At 41.5% G+C, this 20,702-nt stretch overlaps 1 protein-coding gene and 1 pseudogene across 3 annotated transcripts in view; one reads left to right on the top strand and one right to left on the bottom strand.

Annotated features, from left to right (window-relative positions):
• The window catches only part of LOC121012245 (uncharacterized), a 126,392-nt gene that overhangs the window by 91,538 nt on the left and 14,152 nt on the right, over window positions 1–20,702 (top strand). For all 3 annotated transcript variants that reach the window (XM_040447144.1, XM_040447162.1, XM_040447153.1), the window contains exons 9-10: window positions 18,628–18,785; window positions 20,566–20,608. In XM_040447144.1, the coding sequence (XP_040303078.1) occupies window positions 18,628–18,785; window positions 20,566–20,608 (201 nt within the window). The remainder of the gene's footprint in view (window positions 1–18,627; window positions 18,786–20,565; window positions 20,609–20,702) is intronic.
• Window positions 273–393, bottom strand: LOC121017155 (uncharacterized; annotated as a pseudogene).

The following is a 20,702-nucleotide window of genomic DNA, read 5'->3' on the forward strand; positions in this document are numbered from 1 at the left end:
TTTCTTTGTTCATTTTTTTAATTCCACATACGAGTGAAATCACATGGTAATTTTCTCTGACTGCTTATTTCCCTTAGCATCGTACCTTCTAGATCCTTCCATGTTGTTGCAAATGGCAAGATTTCATTTTTTATGGCTGAGTAATATTCCAGTAAATATGTGTATGTATGTATGTGTGTTATATGTTTGCGTATATGTATATATATTATATACCACCCTTCTTTATCCATTCATCTATGGATGGACACTTGGGCTGCTTCCATAATTTGGCTATTTAAATAATGCTGCAATAAACATAGGGGTGCATATATATTTTTGGGAAAAGTTTTCAATTAGCAATAATCGCGCCTCGGATAAACCTCATTGGCTACGATACTGCCACTGCGCAAAGCTTATATTTTTGAATTAGTGTTTTTATATTCTTTGGGTAAATGCCCAGTAGAATTACTGGATCATATGGCAATTCTATTTTTAATTTTTTGAGCAACCTTCATACTGTTTCCCACAGTGGCTGCACCAGTTTGCATTCCCACCAACAGTGCAGGAGAATTCCTTTTTTTTCCACCTCCTTGCCAACACTTGTTGTTTTTGTGTTGTTGGTTTTAGCCATTCTGACAGGTCTGAGGTGATAGATATCTCACTGTAGTTTTGATTTGCATTTCCCTGAGGATGACTGATGTTGAGCATCTTTCCATGTGTCTGTTAGCCATCTGAATGTCTTCTTTGGAGAAATGTCTGTTCATGTCTTTTGCCCATTTTTAAATTAGATTATTTATTTTTTCACTCAAGTTTCTTTTAAAGTAGAGGGAAGCAAAAAAGCAAAAAATGCCTCTTCTTGAGTAGCAGGTTTCTATTAATAATATTTTACACCTATTATTTGCTAGCATTTACTTTACTACCAGGCATTGTGCTACATACTTGGGATATCTTATTTCATTTACTCTTCCTAACAAAGATATGAGATGTGGAAACTGAATTTCACCAAGACTAGGCACTTATTTAGAGTCACACGATTACTAAGTGGTGTTGTCAGAATTTAAGTATAAGTTCACAGCCCAGGCTTTCTCCTATTGGTTACACTATCTGTAATATACAGGTATGTACAATAGTAATTGTACTGGATTTGGTGTCAGACAGGCTGTATTCAGATTCCACTCTAATACTCACTAGCCTTGTAAATTAGGTAAGTTACTTAAGCCTCAGTCATTTCTTCTGTCAAGTTGGACCCAGAATGCTTGACAAATGGGGCATTTGAGGATTAAGCTATAAAAGGTTATAGTCACACAATTAATGTTATATTCCTTCCTTACAATAAAGTGGATTCCATAATTGGAAACACTTCTGCTATATTCTTGCCTTCAGAGGATGTGACATTTGGCCAAAGACTCAAAGTCAGAGAACAAACAGCTATGTGTCCAGTCAGAGAATAACAACCACTAAGATCCACAAAAGGAGAGGGTCTGGGGTTTTAAGAAGAGCAGGCATAAGCCATGTGACAGGAGCAGAGAACCAGGGAAAGGCTGGCTAAGAAATGGCTTGAGAGGTGGGCAGGGTCTTGTAAGTCAGGTGTTGGGAGTGTGGATTTTATTTTACACTCAATGGGAAGTCACGGATCTTTACCAGGTGGCTGGTATGATGCCTGGGTAAGCAGAAGAATGTATCCGGTTCCCCACACCGTGCTCCCAACCCAAAGATGCCCACATCTGAATCCCTGGAACCTGTGACTATATTACTTTACTTGGCAAAAGGAACACTGTGGTGTGATTAAGTCAAGGGTCTTGAGATGGGGAGATTATCCTGGATGTTCTGGGTGGGCCCAGTGTCATCACAAGGATCGCCATCACTGGGAGATGGGAAAGTCAGACTCAATGACAAAGGGAGCAGAGGTTTAAGTGAGGCAGGGCCATGAGCCTAAGAATGCAAGCAGCCTCTAAAGCTGGAAAAGGTAAGAAAAGGATTCTCCTCTAGAGCTTCTAGAAGGGACACAGCCCTGCCAACACCCTAATGTTAGCCCAGTGAAGATGATTTCAGATTTCTGACTTCCAGAACCATTAGAAAATAAACGTATCATGTGTTAAGCTGCTAAATTTGCTACAGCAGCAGTAGCAAACTAATCCAATGCCTATGGCTTCTGAGTGGAGAATGGCGTGAAGACGGGATGGAGGGTAGAACTGGGAGGCTAGCTGAGATGCTATTACAGTGATCCGGACAAAGTAGGTCTGTCCAAGAGTAATGGTGGCTGCACAGAGCTGCAATAAGGGGACACACTGGAGATATATTTTGGAGGTAGGGCTGATAGGACTTGCCAAATTCCCCTAGCTCCTAAACCATTCTTTGTTTTGGCAGGACCTGGAACCCCTGGGTACTATTTGGCACACTAGAGTCATCAGTCCTAGGAAGCAAGTGCTTCTTTACTAGGTAACTGATTTGACAAATAAATAATTTACTCACCAACCGGAAACACCTAGCCAATGGGAAAAAGCAACAGAACAACAACAACAACTCAGAGCCCAGACTGAAAAAGTCAAAAGGCAAACTCTTTGGTTTTATACTGTCATAAAGAATGGAAAAAGCAAGGCCCAAGACAGCAGCTGGCACAAAAGTGAATGCCTTTGAGGGCGAAAATGTGCTTGTGGTCTAGTTCCAGGCTCTGCAGAATTTCCTTCTTAGAAGGAGTAGCAAGAATGATTTTCTCTGTAGCAGAAAAGAGAAGGAAAGTAATAACCTTTTTAACCGAGCAGCATTTGTCAGACCTTTCCAAGCACCATCCTGCACCCCTTCAGGCCACCCGAAGGCCAGGCCTCCACTTGCTATTCCAATGAGACATTCCTATAGGCAAGATTTCATACCATGGCCTCTGCCCACCATCCTTGCACCAAAGCCCAGAGCTGTCTAGAATGCCAGCTTGAGGACTGAAGACCAAAGGAGGGGGGAAATCCCATGGGAGACCAGCCATCCTGCCCTGTCACAATATAGGCATTTCCTTCCCAGGGAAAAGACTAAAATAAGCCTTCACTCCACCAAAGCTTCCAGGACCTTAGTGGATTTCCCTAAAATCACCTCCCCAACACTAGCTCCAGCACCCCAGCTCATCACACCTTTCTTCAACAGCACCCACAGTCAATCTCAGCCTCCTAAGACTGATTCCCAGCTGCCCCACATTTTGCCTCATTGTGTTTTTCTGTGTGTGCCACACACTGCCCCTCCCCTCCAAGAAGCCCTCTTTGAATCCTTAACTCTCCCTAGTAATTGAATCCACACCCAGTAGTTGAGGGAGGAGGCGAGACTTCCTTGCTTACACCATAGGCAGTGTGGAGTGCTCATGGGGAACCCAGGGGTTCAGCATCTTAGGGTGAGAAGCCCTTCTGCGGGGGTAAGGGAAGAGGGGAGTGTGCAAATGAGTTTCAGAACAGTGCATATCCCCTCTCTGGCCTCTAAATCCCTGGCTTGCAGGCTTGCATGTCATTGCTCTGTTCTCCCTTGCCTGGGGGTCTTTTATTGCTCCAGACTTTTGTCATAGAGTTTAGGAAGCCTCACCTCAACCCGGCTGGCAGGCCTCATTTTCCCCTTGCCCGAAAGAGCCAGAACAGATCGCTTTTCTGTTTTTTTATGTACACCACTTTGATTTAATGGTCCCATTTATGCCCCAAACTTGTCACTCTCGACTAATGCCACACCTTACCTTCTTCACACTCCCTAGATCCCCAGACTGATTTGTGGGTTAGTATCTCCATTTTTATCAATAATAAAAAAACCAAACTACTTTGCTATAAGAATAACACAGATGCCCGATGCTCATAAAGAAGGCGCCCTCTAGTTCTGATCCCTCCCATCAGAACTAGACTTCATCCCGGGTCTCTATTTTGGGAAGCTTTTCATCCCACAGGCCACAAAGGCAACCAATTGCCTGAAGAGAATAGCATTGTAATGAGCACAGAGGTCATTCTGGATGCCATGTGCTGTTAGTTGATTACACACTTTTCCAAGGCTGCCCTTGGTACAGATGCAATGAATGCTAAATGGCATGTGCTTCTCGTTCCAGCAATTAGTTTTGATCTCTCTGGCTTAATGCTGTGTCCAGTTGTTCTGAAAGAGAAAAGAAATGCTCTGCCTCTGCACCATTTATTTTTATATATGCATTCAGTGAAGACTTACTGAAGCCTAGGCCCTCCTAGGCATTGTGCAGGATAAGAATAAAGCATTCTTCCCCTCCCTGGAGAAGCTCATAGCATAAAAAGAGGAGGAAAACATGTAAGGAAGATATGACATGCAGTATGCTACAATATTAGGAGGACGGAAAGAGCCCTTTATTCAACAAGTACATGCCAGGCATGGTTTAAGGCCTGTGGAAGTAAAGAAGGCAAAAGAGGCCCTTACTCTTCCGGGAGAAATGATCATTGCACTAGTAAAAAAATTAAATATCCAAAATTAGTTTAAATAGTGATAACTACAACTAATGGAACAGGAATGGGATGAAATGGAGGTTAGCTTGGAGCAGGTCTTCAGACAGACCTCTCTGGAAAGATGGCCTTCTGAGTGACACAATGGATCTAGCTGTAGAAGATCTAGAAAAGGAGCCACATGAGTAGGGGAAAGAAGTGCAAAGGCACTGAGGCAGGCACAGGCTGGGAGCTTTAGGAGAGAAGTGACAGTTTGGCCTCTAAGAATGGGTAAGATGACATTTCAGGAAAATAAAATGGCTTGAGCAAAGGCACACAACTAGGAAAGTATGAACTGCATTTGGTCAGAAACAAGCACAGATTTGAACCAAGGTCTAGCAAAACATGAAGTTCAGAAGATAAGATGAGGATAGACTATTTACAGAGAGCCCAGGACCAGGCTGTGGCTATGGAGGATATTCTACGAGCAGGCAATGCTGCAGGTTTTAGGTCAGTCTCTGACTTGATAAGAATGTGCTTTAGCAAGATTGCTCTGGTGTTAGTGGAGACCTTTTTTTTTTTTGCCTTGGACAAACAAATATTCCTTGTGCTTCCTATTCACTGATAAAAATTCATCTTCATGCCTACATTTCTTGTAGGCATGGGCTACAAAATAGGCTGGGCTATAAAATAGTTTTAAGTAGGGATGGCAATCTAATTTGTGGGGTCCAGTGCAAAATGAAAATGTACAGCCCTTTGTTCAAAATGCAGTTTAGAAGCTTTTTCTTTCTTCAGCCATCTCTGAGTTGACTTGCCATGATGTTTTATATTATTTAATATAAAATGACTCTCTCATACATGAGGATACTGCCAGGCAAGTGCAGACCCTCACAGGCACCAGATACCTTCCATTCGACCCAACACTCTGGCATCCACACCCAGCACCCGCAGCAAGGGAAGGCAGCAGTGGTGTCTGGGCAGGATCAGGAGGCCAACACTCTGTCTCACAGAGGCAGGGAGGTAGAACCACATGTGTGCAGAGGCTCCAAGCCCCTGGCACATACCCCATTGTTCATCTTATTTCACTTATAAATGTAAATGCAAAGATAAAATATTTAAGAGTTTCAAGATGCTGATTGCATCCTTCTGCGTGTGGGGCTTTGTGAGATGGCATGGGTGGCAAGCCTATGATGCCCATCCCAGACTGAGTCCTGAGGAGAGGGTAACTGCATCTCAATGTAGACTTCTTCCTCAGAACTTAAACCCAGTGAGCTACTGCCCCTCAGAAACACCTGTACTACTATCGTTCTATGAGATGCTTAGTGTGTGTGTGTGTGTGTGTGTGTGTGTGTGTGTGCGCGCACGCCAGGAGGAATGAGTGAAGGGTACACATTTCCTTGATTTCCCGTGGATATACAATTATTTGAGAATAAAAAGTTGTGTACAGAAAGCCTTCACACATGTGCTGTTTTTCTGAAGGAGAGGAGGCCGGAGGGAGTCTAAGAGCAAGATCGACAAGATAAACCTAAAGCCACTTAGTGGTGCTTGGCTGGACATCAAAGGTTACCAGGCTTCCTCAGCCCGAAATGTAAACCTTGTCCTTGAGCTAGGAAAGGATGAAAAGAGAGTGGTCGGGCTCACATTCCAAAGGTGAAGGACTAACTAGCTTGTTTCTGACCACATTCATCCTGTTTAAATCCACTAAATGATCATTTACTAATTGCTCACCATGTGCAAGGAATGAACTGCACACTGCACTGCTCTTTGCTCTCTGGCATTACAATTCAAGACAACTGCATTTTATGTAAGGAATGTTTTCCCAAGAGTGGACAGAATCCAAGACTAATCTTGACAGAGAATGGTGAATTCTAATTACCAGCTAAAGGAACACTACCTCAAGACAACAGAGAGTTCTCCTGGTCCAAAAGTTTTGAAATTCCTGTCAATTTTTAAGTTTGGGAGTATTCACCTTATTTCTGATTTTGTGTTTGATGTTTACATAATACTACTCAAAATTTGCATAATTCAAATTGGCATAAAAGGATCTATACATAACACCATACAATATCATACAGGGATATTGTTGTAAAATAACAGATATAAAAAAGTATCTAGCACAATCTTTGGAACAAATGGGAAGAAATTAAAGAGACCTATTCTTTTTGCTGTTATATTCAGTAATATTTCCAATAAGTCACAGTCTCCAATCCCAAGAATAGTATTGCTAAGCTATAAAAATGGGGCACATTTCATCTTTTTTATATGCAGGAGAATAAAAGTGCAGCTTAGAGAGCTAAAACATTTTAATATACCTTTTTTTAAGCTTATTTATTTGAGAGAGAGAGTGTGAGCAGAGTAGGGGCAGAGAGGGGGAAGAGAGAATCCCAAGCAGGCTCCATGGTGTGAGTGCAGAGCCTAAAACATTTTATAAGAAAATTCCATTTAGCATTGAGGTTTTAATGTTTTTCCGCTGAAGAGAAAATTAATACCTAGTCAATTCTACTTCTGTGCAAATGTGTAACACATTAAACCAACATATCATCCCAAAGCTGTGGTCTAGTCAGCAGTTAGAATACCTCTTCCATTATGTTGTTTTTCTTTGCCCACACCATGGGGAAAGGACTAATGATCAATGAAATCTCTTAATCAAAGGCTAGCAGTGGCAAAAGCCCTGTGCATGATCATTTGAATTGAGATACATAGCCCATAGTGTCCTTCAACTCTTGGGTAACAGCTAGTGAGTGAGGGACCCCATAAGCAGCAGAGCCACGACCAGGGCACTAGGGTTCAGATTGCTCAGCACCACCTTCATGCATATGACCATCTTCATGGCCACCCTTTGGCTCTAGCCATTGTCTGTGCTGCGTAGCATGTCCTCCAGGACCAATCTTATAACTTGGTGGAGTCTCAAGAATTGAAAAAGGCCAAAGCCATCAGACAAGTGGTGGCTTGTCTTCACACAATTCCATGAAGGGGGGAAGTTTTCTGAAAACAGAACTAGGTAAACTTGTCTCTGGAGAAGTATGTCATAGCTGTGAAGAAACACAGCAAAACACACTTATCCTAAAAGAAACTGGTGCTGGATACCAGGACTATGGGCTCCTTAACAGTTGTCTGCTTTGATCATGGTGTGTGTAACTGAGTGCTTCCTCTGGATCCAGCCCTGTCTTAGCTACTTTTGGGGGGAAACATATAATCTCTGCTCAAATGGAGCCTGTATTTACCTGGGTCCATAAGACCCACATGAAATAGTCTTTTGAACAAGAGATTAAGAGTACCAGCCCTGGGTCTCACAGACTGGGATCCAGCCTCAGTCCTGCTAACTTGCTACCTGGGTGGACCCAGGTAATTCACTGAGTTTTTCCAAGCCTTTCTCCTGAACTATGAGAATAACAAAAGCCCTGACCTCCCCAGGTAAATGTGAGCATGGGACATAGTAAATCTGACCTTTATGAAATAAATCTCATTTCATGGAGATAGTCTCATGCTATACTTCAATAAGTTTTGATTCACCTCCTAGATTTACCATCTATTAACTGCATTTCCTTGGTCAAATTACTTAACCTCACTTGTCGCCATTTCGTGGTTTGTAGAATGTGGATAATGCAGCCCTCACAGTGAAATTGTTTTATAACCTTGCCACAATCAACAAGGGGTATTAAGACAATCCCTTTTAAATGTGAAGAATCAGGGCCAGTCTGCTGACATTTTATTCTTCACTCAAGACAAGGCCAAACAGCATTCGGAAATCTTCTGTATTATTTTTAACAGTATGTTGGTGAAATTTATTTTCCATTTTCCAAAGATCTGAGCCATTCAGATTACTTCACCTGGACAGAAAGGGGTTTGCTAGAAACTCCCAGTCAACTCTGCGGACATGACACAGCAACTAATGCAAAATGGGGGAGGTGTTCTGACCCTTTCTGTCACCTCCCTGGGATTTCAGAGTGGAGCCCAGGATGGGCTATCTCAACCGAGGCAGATTCATTGAGAAGGGTTCTCTCTATTATTGATTAGAAATGCTAAACCAGCAGGCAACTATAATTTTCAGATGCACAGAGAGATTTCTCACAGGAGTTTGACAAATATCACGTTCTTTCCCCTCACTCATATGTACCTGTTGCTTTTCTTCTGAAAAGGGGGTACCTCCCTCCCCTGTTCATGCTCTGTCTCTCTCTGTCCCAAAAAATAAATAAATGTTGAAAAAAAAATTAAAAAAAAAAAAAAGCGCCTGGGTGGCGCAGTCGGTTAAGCGTCCGACTTCAGCCAGGTCACGATCTCGCGGTCCGTGAGTTCGAGCCCCGCGTCAGGCTCTGGGCTGATGGCTCAGAGCCTGGAGCCTGCTTCCAGTTCTGTGTCTCCCTCTCTCTCTGCCCCTCCTCTGTTCATACTCTGTCTCTCTCTGTCCCAAAAAATAAATAAATGTTGAAAAAAAAAATTGAAAAGGGGGTACCCTAGTCTTATGGCATCTTACTTAAAAATAAGAGACGATAGTTCTGATTTGTTAATCTCATTTGGTTCTTCAAAAAAGGAAGAAAAATTTTAATTGTTTACTGAGTGTGAGAGGAATAAATAGGCCCATACAAAGAGCATATGACTAAAAAACTCCTAGATGAGATGATTAAATAATTAAAAGTATATAGCTCAGTGCTTGGTTCATAATAAGAACTCAACCTCAATAAATATTAGTGAGTGCACACATATACACATATATATGCATCTACGCACATACACACACGTACGTACACACATACACACACACTCATCCACATCCACACAAACTAAATGAAGCAATATAATTTAGCTCTCAATGATAGGGCACAGGCATTCTTTGTAGGCAGAGAGAGAATGGTGATGGCTCTAAGAGGTAAAAAGACTTCATGAAGGGAGAGGAATTAGAGCCAACCTTGAAGGTTGGCTAGAATATGAACAGGAAGAGGAGAGACAGGAGGACATGAATGGTGAGGGAAATGGAGGACAGGCAGGGAAGGAATGAGTGCTGTGTTCCTGGGACGGACGCTGAGGACAATTAATGAAATTGATAGAAATGATGGGGTCAGGTAATGGAGGGTATTGGGAATCAGCAGGAAAGTCTTGACTACTTATTTTACATTTGTTCATAAGTCTATCTATCTGAGGAGACAGAAATAGCACAGTGTATTATTCAGGGAAACAGAACCAATAGGAAGTGTGTGTATATGTTTATGTATATATACACACATACACACACACACAGAAGGGAATTTTAAGGAATTGGCTCATTGTAAGGGCTGGCAAGTCTGAATTCTATAGGGCAGTCCTGCTGGACACCCAGGGAAGAGTTGATGTTGCAACTGGAGTCTGAAGGCAGAAATCTTTCTTCCGGAAGACCTCAATCTCTTCAGAAATCTTTCTTCTGGAAGACCTCAATCTTTTTATCTTGAGGCCTTCAACTGACTGGATGAAGCCCACTAACTACATGGAGGGTCATCTGCTTTACTCCAAGTCTACTGATTTAAATGTTAATCACAGCATTAAAATACATCGCAGCAATATCTAGATTAGTGTTTGACCACAGGTCTAGGCACCATACATAGCCTAGCCACTTTGCCATATAAAATTAGCCATCACACACAGTAATTTAAACAGAAGAAGTTTAACATGAAGAACAGTTAACAATGATATGAAAGTAATCATAAAGACAAAAAAAGAGAACTCTAAAAGGAATCTTAAGATAGAAAGAGAGAGTACTCAAGGAAGCATTAACTTGGAAATAGGGGTACAAGCCTTATCAGAGAAGGTTGGTTGCAGTCACTGGTTGATGGAAGATTTTGCTGGTTTGGCATGGCCAGAGTTGGTACCTAGCCTCTGGGCTAGCAGAAACAACCCCTGGGGCTCAGGTGAGCCAAGGCTGCTGGACAGGTATGCAGTGAGTCAGAAGTACTGAGTGTGTCAAGCACTGCTGCTGGTGTGAGGCCCAGAGAGCTTGGTGTCTGCATTAGAACAGCCACAGAAACAAACGTCCAGGGCACTGGTGAGGTGAGGTTGACACTTGGCCATGCAGAGTGAGTTAGGTACATAGAAGATGCTGGAGTGCCACTGTGGGTGCTGTTGACACTGGGAGTTGCAGAGGAAGTCTCCCTCTATAATAACCTAGTGTACTTTTAGGTACCTCTGAGGCCCGGGGGCCATTTGCTACACGGCCAGCTCCACAGGGCTGAGGAGAGGGCTAGAACACAGGCCTTGGTGTCTGGGGCTCCCCAGTATGCCACCAATGCCCAAATTGAGAGCTGTGGAACCCTGGAGAAGCTATGTCCTATAAGCACTTAGCACTAGAAGAAATCTCAAAGGCTGAGGAATAGAGAAAAAATGTAGTACAATCTACAGGAACTAGGAAGAACAACCCTTCTTCCTGCAGTGTCCCTCCAGAAGTATGTGGTAGCAAGGTTTAATTTCATGCCAGCTGGCAAAGGAAAAATATTATAATTTTATGGTTAATATTAATATTAAAATATGAAGGTCACAGGTCACAAATCAGGCAATGAAGGATAAATCTGGAGCTCAGAGGCAATAAACTGGCAAGTAGTATCATGGGAAGTGCAAAGGAAGCAGACTTTGGGTGAGTGATGTCAGGCCATTCAAATTACATTGTCAAGATTGTGCTGGCATCGAGAAGCTCAGCCAGGGGGCTGCTGTAGTGACATAGGCATGACAGGCCAAGACCTTGGATCAAAGTGCTATCACTAGGAATGAAGTACAAGTTTGGAGTGAGATATTTCAAAGGAAAAACAGAATTCTTGCTTTAGGTTATCATCCTGCCTTAGTCTATTCAGGCTGCTATAACAAAAATACCATAGATTGGGTGGCTTAAACAACAAACATTCATTTCTCACAGTTTTGGAGACTGGGAAGTATAAGATCAAGGCGCTGGCAGATTTTGGGTCTAGTGCAGGTCTTCCTCCTGATTCACAGATGGTGTCCTTTGTATGTGTCCTCACATAGCAGAAGGGGCAATGGAGCTCTCTGGACTAATATCATTAATGAGGGTTCCATCCTCATGACTTAATCACTTCCCAAAGGCCCCACCTCTTAGCACCATCACATTGGGGTTTAGGATTTCAGCATATGGATTTTGGACTTGGGCACAAACATTCAGTGCATAACATACCCCAAATTACAAAAGCTTGGGGAGATCTGCAAAGAGATTAGAGAAAGAGAAACACTTTCCCTCAACTCTGAAGTGCTAAGTATGCTATCGTGTGTGTGTGGATAAACATCTGAATCCACTGAGGATCAGAACACTCCCTCTCAGAAGAACTGGGTCACTCCTTTCCTAATGAGGGTCAAAATAGGGCAGAATGAGGTAGGCAAAAGACCATGAGTAATAATGAGCATATTAGGTTTGGGAATCCCAGAGCCTAAGAACATGACCAGAAAAGGGGCTAAGGAATTCATTGTCCAGAATGAGACTGGCTGAAGACTAGCAAATCAGTCTAAGGCTAAAACCCATGGTGGGTCTTAGTACTTAGCATGAAGTCTGGCAGAAGGTACAGACACACTCAGTAGGTGTTGGAGAAAGGAAAGGAGCAAGAGAGGGCAGTAAGGAGAGAGAAATTCATTAAAGCCAGGATATTAATCCAGGCATGACTGGACTAAAAAGCAGCTTCTCAGGACAGAGGAAGGGAGAGCCATTAGTAAGCACCTGGCTCTTCCAACAGGCAGCTTCTGTCTATGGACTGTGGGAGACTCTACGCATGAGTATAACCAGAGGCAAATACTGACTCCTCTGAATCCCCGAGTGAGGGGCAGGTTAACAGGAATCCAGGCACAGAAGTCAACCACTGAAATCATCACAACTCCCTTCCAAAATAAAACAGAGAAATTGCCCAGACTACCTCCCTTTTCTACCTTCTCCCTCTGTTCCGGCCCCATCCCCACCCACGTCCCAGCCCAGCCCAGCCCTCCTCTCAGTAATAACCACTGCTGGTTCTGGAACAGAACTTCCCTCATACAGCATCCTGAGTCATAGTGATAGTGTAAGGACACTTCATTTGCACTTAAACTGATATAGGACCCCAGATACAGGAAAGAAAAATCCTCATTGTTATGTGCACTTTACACAGATGATCTCTTCTCATCCTCAAAAAGGAGGGTGCTTTTACCCCTATTTTACAAATGAGGACACTGAGATTCCCAGAGTTTAAGCCCTTCCCCTTGTTCATGTAACCTGTAATTCTTGGAGAGAAAAAAAAGAGACAGATATAAGAACTTACTTTAAATAAAGTTACTTTGACATCCATATTAAAGATGCTCAGTTAACAAATATACTAGGTTCTTACTCTTCATTTTCATCAAATTTCTACTTAAGAATGAAAGTTAACATTTATATATCACTTATGAAGTGCCAGGCAGTGTTCTGAAAACTTTACATATGTATTAACTAAATTCTCTTTCATAAGGAAACAGAGACACAGAGAGTTGAAGTAACTTGCCCAAGGCCACAAACATAAGGATTCAAACCCAGCCCGTCTGGCTTCAGAAACCACCTACAAACTGAGAATACGCTGAGTTCAGAGAGAAAGCTTGTAGGACAAACATTCAATTGCAGAGCTTAAGATGCAGAATATCTTGATTTTACAGTGAACCTGGTAACTTCTTGACAACTTTGGAAAGGTCATGACTATGACTCAGATTAACTACTCCACAGTCTTTCTGTTCTCAGTGGTTGGTAGTTGTTCTACTCTAAGGGATAGTTGAGGAGCCAAGGGAAATGGTGACAAATGAGACATGTGACTGAGGCCAGAAGTGTCTCTTCAAAGCTGTAAAGCATGGGCAGCTCAGACTCCAACTTCATTATCATCCCTCCACTTAGCTGACTTTCTAGCAGGAAGCCTGTCTGTCTGGGAGCAGCATAATGCATTGGTCTGTGTGCACATGAACTCCTCCAGCCCCAAAAGCCACTTGTGTTTCCTGGAGCCTGGAGTCTCCCCGGTGCCAGGAAACAACATGATGCTGCCAGCCTGTATTTATCATTCCTAAAACATGGCTCCCTACTCCAAGCAAACTGAAAAGAAAAGCACAAAATTCTAAGTTTGCAGCCAGTTACCTCTGCTGGTGTTGGTGGCAGCCAGGCATTATAAAAGTAGGGAAAGAGCAGGAAACGCACTTCTATTCAGAGAAGAGTTCTGGCAACTGTGGGGAATAAAATCGTCATCATCTCCATTTCTTGAAAAAAGCAAAAAGAGAAACGTTAAATTCACAAAGCTCTGACAGAGAACCCAGTACCAGCCACAAACAAGAGTCTGACGTGCATGCTTTTTATTCTCTGTCCTCTTTTCTTCATCAATGCTTTCTTGCCTACTTGGAGGGAAAAGAGGAAAGCATAAATAAATAAACAAATGTATACATACATGTATGTAATAATCTTGAGTGGGTCATGAGGGGAGTGCAGTCCCTAGGGTCAAAACTTCCATTTAATCAAGAACGGAGATAGGTAACACAGGCTACTCCAGCGAAAGCATCCTGTATCTCTCCTTACCGTTGCAGGCTTTGCCGCCCTCCTGATCCAGTCAGCTATGACATGGACAGAGGCCACTGCCTCCTAGCTATCAGAGTGATGGTTTTCAGACACCAGGGAGGAGGGAAGCCTCCAAACTGCTGCCTACAGATAAAAGGCTCTGATCATCATTAATAAGGCTCCAAGAGGCACTCACCCCTCAATTTTGCTTCAACCTGCTAGCTTTAAATATAGCAGTCTAGATGTGTGTTTTATGTACCTTTCATGTGCTGTTTTGCTTTAGGACATGCTTTCTTTCCCTCTAAATTTATTTTGGTTCTGTTTTCCCCACTGAGAATTATCAGTTCCTTTTTCTGGCTAAAGATGCCTTTTTCCTCCTTCTTAGTTTATGGATTTTCATGGCTATGCCTTTAGATAAAGTGAAACATGTTGGTATAGTGTCCTAACCTTTTCCCTCTCCTTAAAAATGAGACGCAACCACAAAATATTTCTGCCAAGTTTAAACCAAAATTTTGACCAAAGCAAATAACTAAAAAAACCTCTGTAGGTAATTTTATTTTACCAGAAAGCCCAGGTTGCAGACAGATACAGATGTCCTTGTCTGTATTTTTCTTTATAGAAATAATTTAATTTATAAGTGGATTCACTCTGGGTTGGGTTTTTGTCCTTATTATTTACTATTTCCCTTTTCTGAGCAGTCTGACCTTTGGAATCATTTCTGTAGAAATCTTATTTCCATGACAGACACTGTCAACATTATCCAAGGCCACCTGGCATAAACAGCCTAAATTCCTTTATCTCAGCTGATAGCTTCTGGACCTCACTAAACAATTCCTTGGTATTATTCTATTCAGCATCATTTCTATTTTACTCAATCTCATATCCATGAAGCAACTGGATCTCTCATTTGGCTCAGGGAATAAAAAAATGAAGCTAGAGTCTTTCCATTCCTTGAAAAGGAGAATATAAAGTTGTAGGGAAACCAGTCTTTTTTTTTTTTTTTTAATGTTTTTATTTATTTTTGAGAGAGAGAGGGACAGAGCACAGGCAGGGGAGGGGCAGAGAGAGAAGGAGACATAGAATCCAAAGCAGGCTCCAGGTTCTGAGCTGTCAGCACAGAGCCCAAGGCGGGTCCAACCCGTGAACCACAAGATCATGACCTGGGCTGAAGTTGGGCTCAACCGACTGAGCCACCCAGGTGCCCCCTAGGGAAACCAGTCTTTAAAAATTCTTTGCTGTTTTCAATACCTACATAAGTCAGACTTTTGGCAGAGCCAGAGGGAAAGACTCAAACAGAACCCATTTAAGAATTAAACTGAGGGACTGAGTTTTGCTTAAGGGAAGAGTTAAAGACCCCAAGGGCATGGCAGTAAGACAAATTGGCGTTCTCATTGTTGTTTATCTCTAGAAAACATTTGATTGGAGAATACAGAACCACAGACTAAGCAGCGTTCGGATTCAACTAAAAGAGAACCTTTTCTAAACCCCATATCTCCACAAGAGTGGAGTTTAAAGGTGCATGGACTGGTGAAACCGAGAGAAAAGAGTAAGATGAATGAGCACGGCTGCAAGAGTACCACACCCGCTACGTGGGCTCTGTGTGCCTGGTCTTATTGCAGCTGCTCCCAGGGCCACAGCAGGCTCATAATCATGGACAATGAGGAGCAGCTGAGAGTAGCCAAAATGGAATCCGGGCTGTGTTAGAGGCCATGTAAGAGACGGTAGCATTCAGTCTTTAATCTAATCCATTCATCAATCATTCATTCTTCTGACATAGCTGCTATTTGAGCAGAGGAAAAAGAGCCTCATAAGTGACTTAAGGCACTATTCTTGGTTGTGTCACATGCCATATGAATGTAGTCCTTTGCATTCTCTTACAGCAAAGGATGTGGAGAACATGGTAGCTCTAGAGTAACCTAATGGTGCTAATGCTGAGACTGACATATCATCTTATCTATAAAATGGGCCCAAAGGAAAGCAAACCAAGTGAGTGTTTGCTCTTAGTAAATGAGCACATCTGTCACTTCTCATGAGAATAAAATTTCCAGGCTTCATTTGTTTTCCCATATCTTTTTATAGTTTGCAATGCTCCTGTGAAAATGATATAAGTAGCCATTATGGACATGTAAAGCCTTTATCCTTATTAAAGCAAATGAAAATATATTCTTCTGATTTTTAATATCATAGTATTGACCATGTCCAATGATTACAACGTGTGCTACTTTCTTTATATTTACTAAAACTGACTGAAATTCTACATCTCTGTCTCTATTCCAGCGAAGTTAGTGGCTTCACGACATACTGTGTCTCCTAAAATGTTCAATATTATAGCCTTCAAATGCTGAATCTAAGATCCAGCAGTCTCCCAAATTTCCATGGCCTAAGAAGCCAGACACATGGCAGAAGTAGTGTCGAGGACAGAGACAGAAGACCAGTGTCCAAATTCTATTTCTATGTAACATTGGGGCATCTCATTGAAACTCAGTTTCTTCGTCTAGAAAATGGGGATAAGAGTGGCTTCCTATTTTATAGAGTAGTTATAAAACATGAAAAGGCAGAGCCCATGGAAATGTTTTATAAACTAAAGTGCCATACAACTATGAGATATTACTTTTGGTCAAGGAATATTTTTGTTTCCATCCACCCATGAGTAGCAAGAAAATTTCTGCATATGCATGTACGCACATGTGTGTTTATATGTACCCATGCATGTGTATACATGTAACATGTCTCACACACATGTATTTACACGCACACATGTGTGTATATGTGCACATATAAATGTATTAGGGGAGGGGTGAGAGGGTTTTCATCTGCATCTGAAAGGAAGTCGTTACCTAAAACTGGTTAAGAGCCTCTGGTATGGACGATGCTCCACCCCATCAGCCATTAGAAATATGCAAATTAAAATCACCAGGAGATTCTACTACATGCCCAGTAGGATGGCAGCTATTATCAAAAAGACAAGCACTACAGACTATTGGTGAGGGTGTTGGGAATCTGGAACACTCATAGACTACTGGTGGGAATGTAAAATGGTATAGCCGCTTTGGAAAATAGTTTGGCAGTTTCTTGTAAAATTAAACCTACGATGTGACCCAACACTTTCACTCTTAGTAATGTACCAAAGAGAATGAAAACATATGTCCACACAAAGACCTGTACACAAATGTTTATAGCAGCATTATTCAAAATAGACCAAAACTTGAAAGAAAAATCACCATTATCTTGTGAATGGACAAACTAAATGATGCATACCTGTATAATAGAATAATAGCTCAGAAATAAAAAGGAATGAAGAACAAATAAATGCTACACTGCGGATGAAACTTGAAAACATTACACTAAGTAAAAGAAGCTAATCACAAAGAACATAGTATATGATACTACTTATATGAAATGTCCAGAAATGGCAAATTCATAGGAATAGAAAACAGATGTGTGATTACCTATGATTGGAGGAGCAAGGGTGGCAATTGACTGCAAATGGGCTGAAAGAAAATTTGGAGATTGATGGAAAGTTCTAAAACTAGATTGTGGCAACGGTTTCACAACTCTGTACCTTGCCTAAAAAAAAATCACTGAGTTGTACGCATATAGTTAGTGACTTTATTGTACATAAATTAAACCGCAATATAGTCATTTTTAGAGAGGACATGAATAGTGGACAGGATGTTTTGAGATATAATTGTAAAAAAAATATAACAAAATATTTACTTGTAAAATTATTTTACTCTTGCATACATAGGTGGTATTTTAAAATACTGTCATTTAAAGAAAAGTGTTCTTGATTCTCTCTGTGCTGCAGTTTCCTGATCTGTAAAATAGAGATGACAAAAGCAACTACCTTGTAAGCATTTGTGAAGCAAAACCAAATAAGAGATGTGAAGAATTTAGAAGAGAGCCATACGCAATAAGCATGGAGTACATGTTAATTGTAGAAACTAACTAGAGATCTCATGTCACTACCAACCACATATATTTTGTAATGTGAACTTATTTTTTTAAGAAGCTTTATTTTGTGATGGAGTGCACACATGTGCACATGTGCACACACAACTGGGGGAGAGACAGAGGGAGCGGGAGAGAGTGAATCCCAAGTAGGCCCCACGCTGTCAGTGCAGAGCCCAATGCAGGGGTCAAACTCATGATCCGCGAGATCATGACCTGAGCTGAAGATGGACTCTTAACCACTGAGCCACCCAGATGCCCCTATAATGTGAATTTAATTTTTTTAATGTTTTATTTATTTTTGAGAGAGAGAGAGTATGAGTGGGAGGGGCAGAGAGAGAGGGAGAGACAGAATCCAAAGAAGACTCCAGGCTCGGAAATGTCAGCAGAGGGCTGGCATGGGGCTTGAACCCATGAATTGGGAGATCATGATCTGAGCCAAAGTCGAATGCTTAACCAAATGAGCCATCCAGGCATCCCAATGTGAATTTCTTTTAATGTTTTTTCTCATAGGAAAAATGGGCATTAATAATTAACTATACTTTCCCAAGTTGGCATAAATAAAATGCATATTAATAGAGGGTATTCAAAAGGGATGTGGAAAAATATAATAGCTGGAGATTTGGAGTTCCATGGAATATATCATGGGGAGCATAATCAACAAAAACTCATTCGGGTTATAATTTCATTTCAGATCATACAGTCAATTATAAAAAAAATAACTTCAGTCCTCCTTTCTTCACTCATGTTCACTCTTATCTGCTTAGTTGCAGCGCTGAACCTCTTCCTTATCAATTACAGGATGAAGGAAAATGTTCGCCTCTAGAAGTAATAAAATTAGAAGGTGCAGAAGTTGGCATTGATAGCAGTTTGGGAAAACCATTTGTGTTTAACTGTGTGCCTCAGTCTGGAAATAGAACGTTTTGCTTCTGTGCAACCTCAAACCAAGAAATGAAAAGGTAATTCATTAATCTGTGATCTTACCAGTCTCACTTTGGGTGGAGGAATGCTTCTTCAGTAGCAGTCTTACTGATTTGGGGGTTGGAAGTAGAGAAGGGAACAGCAAGTTTATAGTGTGAGTCAATCAACTATCTTTTTATTAGGTATGAAAAGTTGGGTCCTTCATTATTCCCCCAGTTTTTTTTCTATCAGAATTGCTAAAGAACTGAAACATTTTCTCCTAATTCATTCACTTTAGATCTCCACATTTTCTAAAAAAGCTTAATAGTGTCACGGTCACATCTAGCTTCCCTAAGTTACCAGGTTTATATATTTTAAGCCCATCAGATTGATAGTCCTAGCTATAAAAATAATGTAGTAGGGTTGCAATTTAGCACACTACAGGGAGATGAGCAAAATAAATAGTAATAATGTAGCTTTGTGGGGAATGAATCCAGTTGACATTTTTAAGCATACAACCCAACTGGAGGGGTAGAGGTATGCAGGCTTTCTAAGAGGGTAGCCTACAAATTCTAAGCATTTAGTGGCTTATGATCATTACTTCACTGTATCACCCTAAGGGAATGGAGATCACTGGTCAATCCAGTGAGTCAACGGAAAACTGCAATGTAAGTGCTGCTAATTTAGGGTGAAGGTACGATGGAGTAGAAGTAAGGGAGACTGAAAAAAGGTAAGAGGTCAACGGTGTTGAGTGTTTCTTTAGGAGGAATTGGACTCAGTTCCAATCCTAGGTCTGATACCTCTGAGACAAACAATATACTGTTCCTACTTGTAGAACATTATTAATTCAAATGCATGTTGCTTTAAAGGACAAAGAGGGAAATCTGATGATGGTAACCTGACTGTATTTCAATTCAGGAACAAAATATTTGTTGGTTAGCTAATGTGCCCAAGACAGTGTTTTAAGTTCTCCACAGACTATTAGTATGATTAAATGCCAATTCTTGCCCTCAAAAAAGCTCAGAACTAAGAAGATAGGGCATTTGGTTGAATATTTGTAATGCCAAAGAAACATTAAGAAGTGCTATAGGAGAAGACAAAGTGGCACGGGAACTGAGTGTAGGGAGTGAGGATCTCCCAAGGCGGGGATGAGGGCAGAGTTTACAAAGGGTGTGGCACAGGATCAGACAAGCGTGCAAAAGAAGAAATGGAACGGAAAAAGGCAGAGGGAATAAATCAAACTTTGGGGAGAAGAGCAAGCTGTATGGTTTGACTGAAAGTTACAGGGTTTAAAAGAAAATTTAAAAGATTGGCAAATGGGGTGGATAGGCTGGTAGCTGGCTAAGGAGACAAGACTAAGAAAATATAGTCCTCAAGTAGGAGCACTAATGGTGCACTAAATGTGTCTACTCTGTCCAAGGAACACTTGGGGAGGGAGCTAAGGACAGTGACTGCCAGTCTTTCCATATTGTAATAGCCAGTGCCTTATAGTTATTAACACCAAATCGTTACTAGCCCTGCTGGTGGTAATTAATTCACATGCCTTGGTAAAATAAAGAGTGAAGAAATTTTATCTTAGTCACTAATTAAACAGTGGTAAAGGAGAAGGATAATAATTTATTTTAAATATGCCTGGCGGAGGTGGGATTTTGCCATCCAGTAATACCAATTTCGTAAGAATGTGTTGCCTTTCGACCATCATCTTCCAGCCGTGAAATATATCTGAGTCTCAGGACTATTCTGTCTGGAAGATGGGTTTGCAGGGAGAAGAGCAAGCCCCTCCGAATGATACTTATCCAGTCCCCAAAGGAGAGTTCCTCTCATTTTACTGTCTTTCAGGTGGCTGGAGGCCATGGACAAAGCAATCCATCCTGTCCGCCAGGTAAGGTATCCTTGATATTCATCTCTGCCTTCATCCTGCTCTTCTCCTCAGAGGGGGAAAGGATCAAGTCAAATGTCATGCAGTTCACCCTGGG

This window comes from Herpailurus yagouaroundi, unplaced genomic scaffold, assembly GCF_014898765.1.
Source record: "Herpailurus yagouaroundi ecotype Mexico unplaced genomic scaffold, PumYag 29, whole genome shotgun sequence".
Taxonomy (NCBI): domain Eukaryota; kingdom Metazoa; phylum Chordata; class Mammalia; order Carnivora; family Felidae; genus Herpailurus; species Herpailurus yagouaroundi.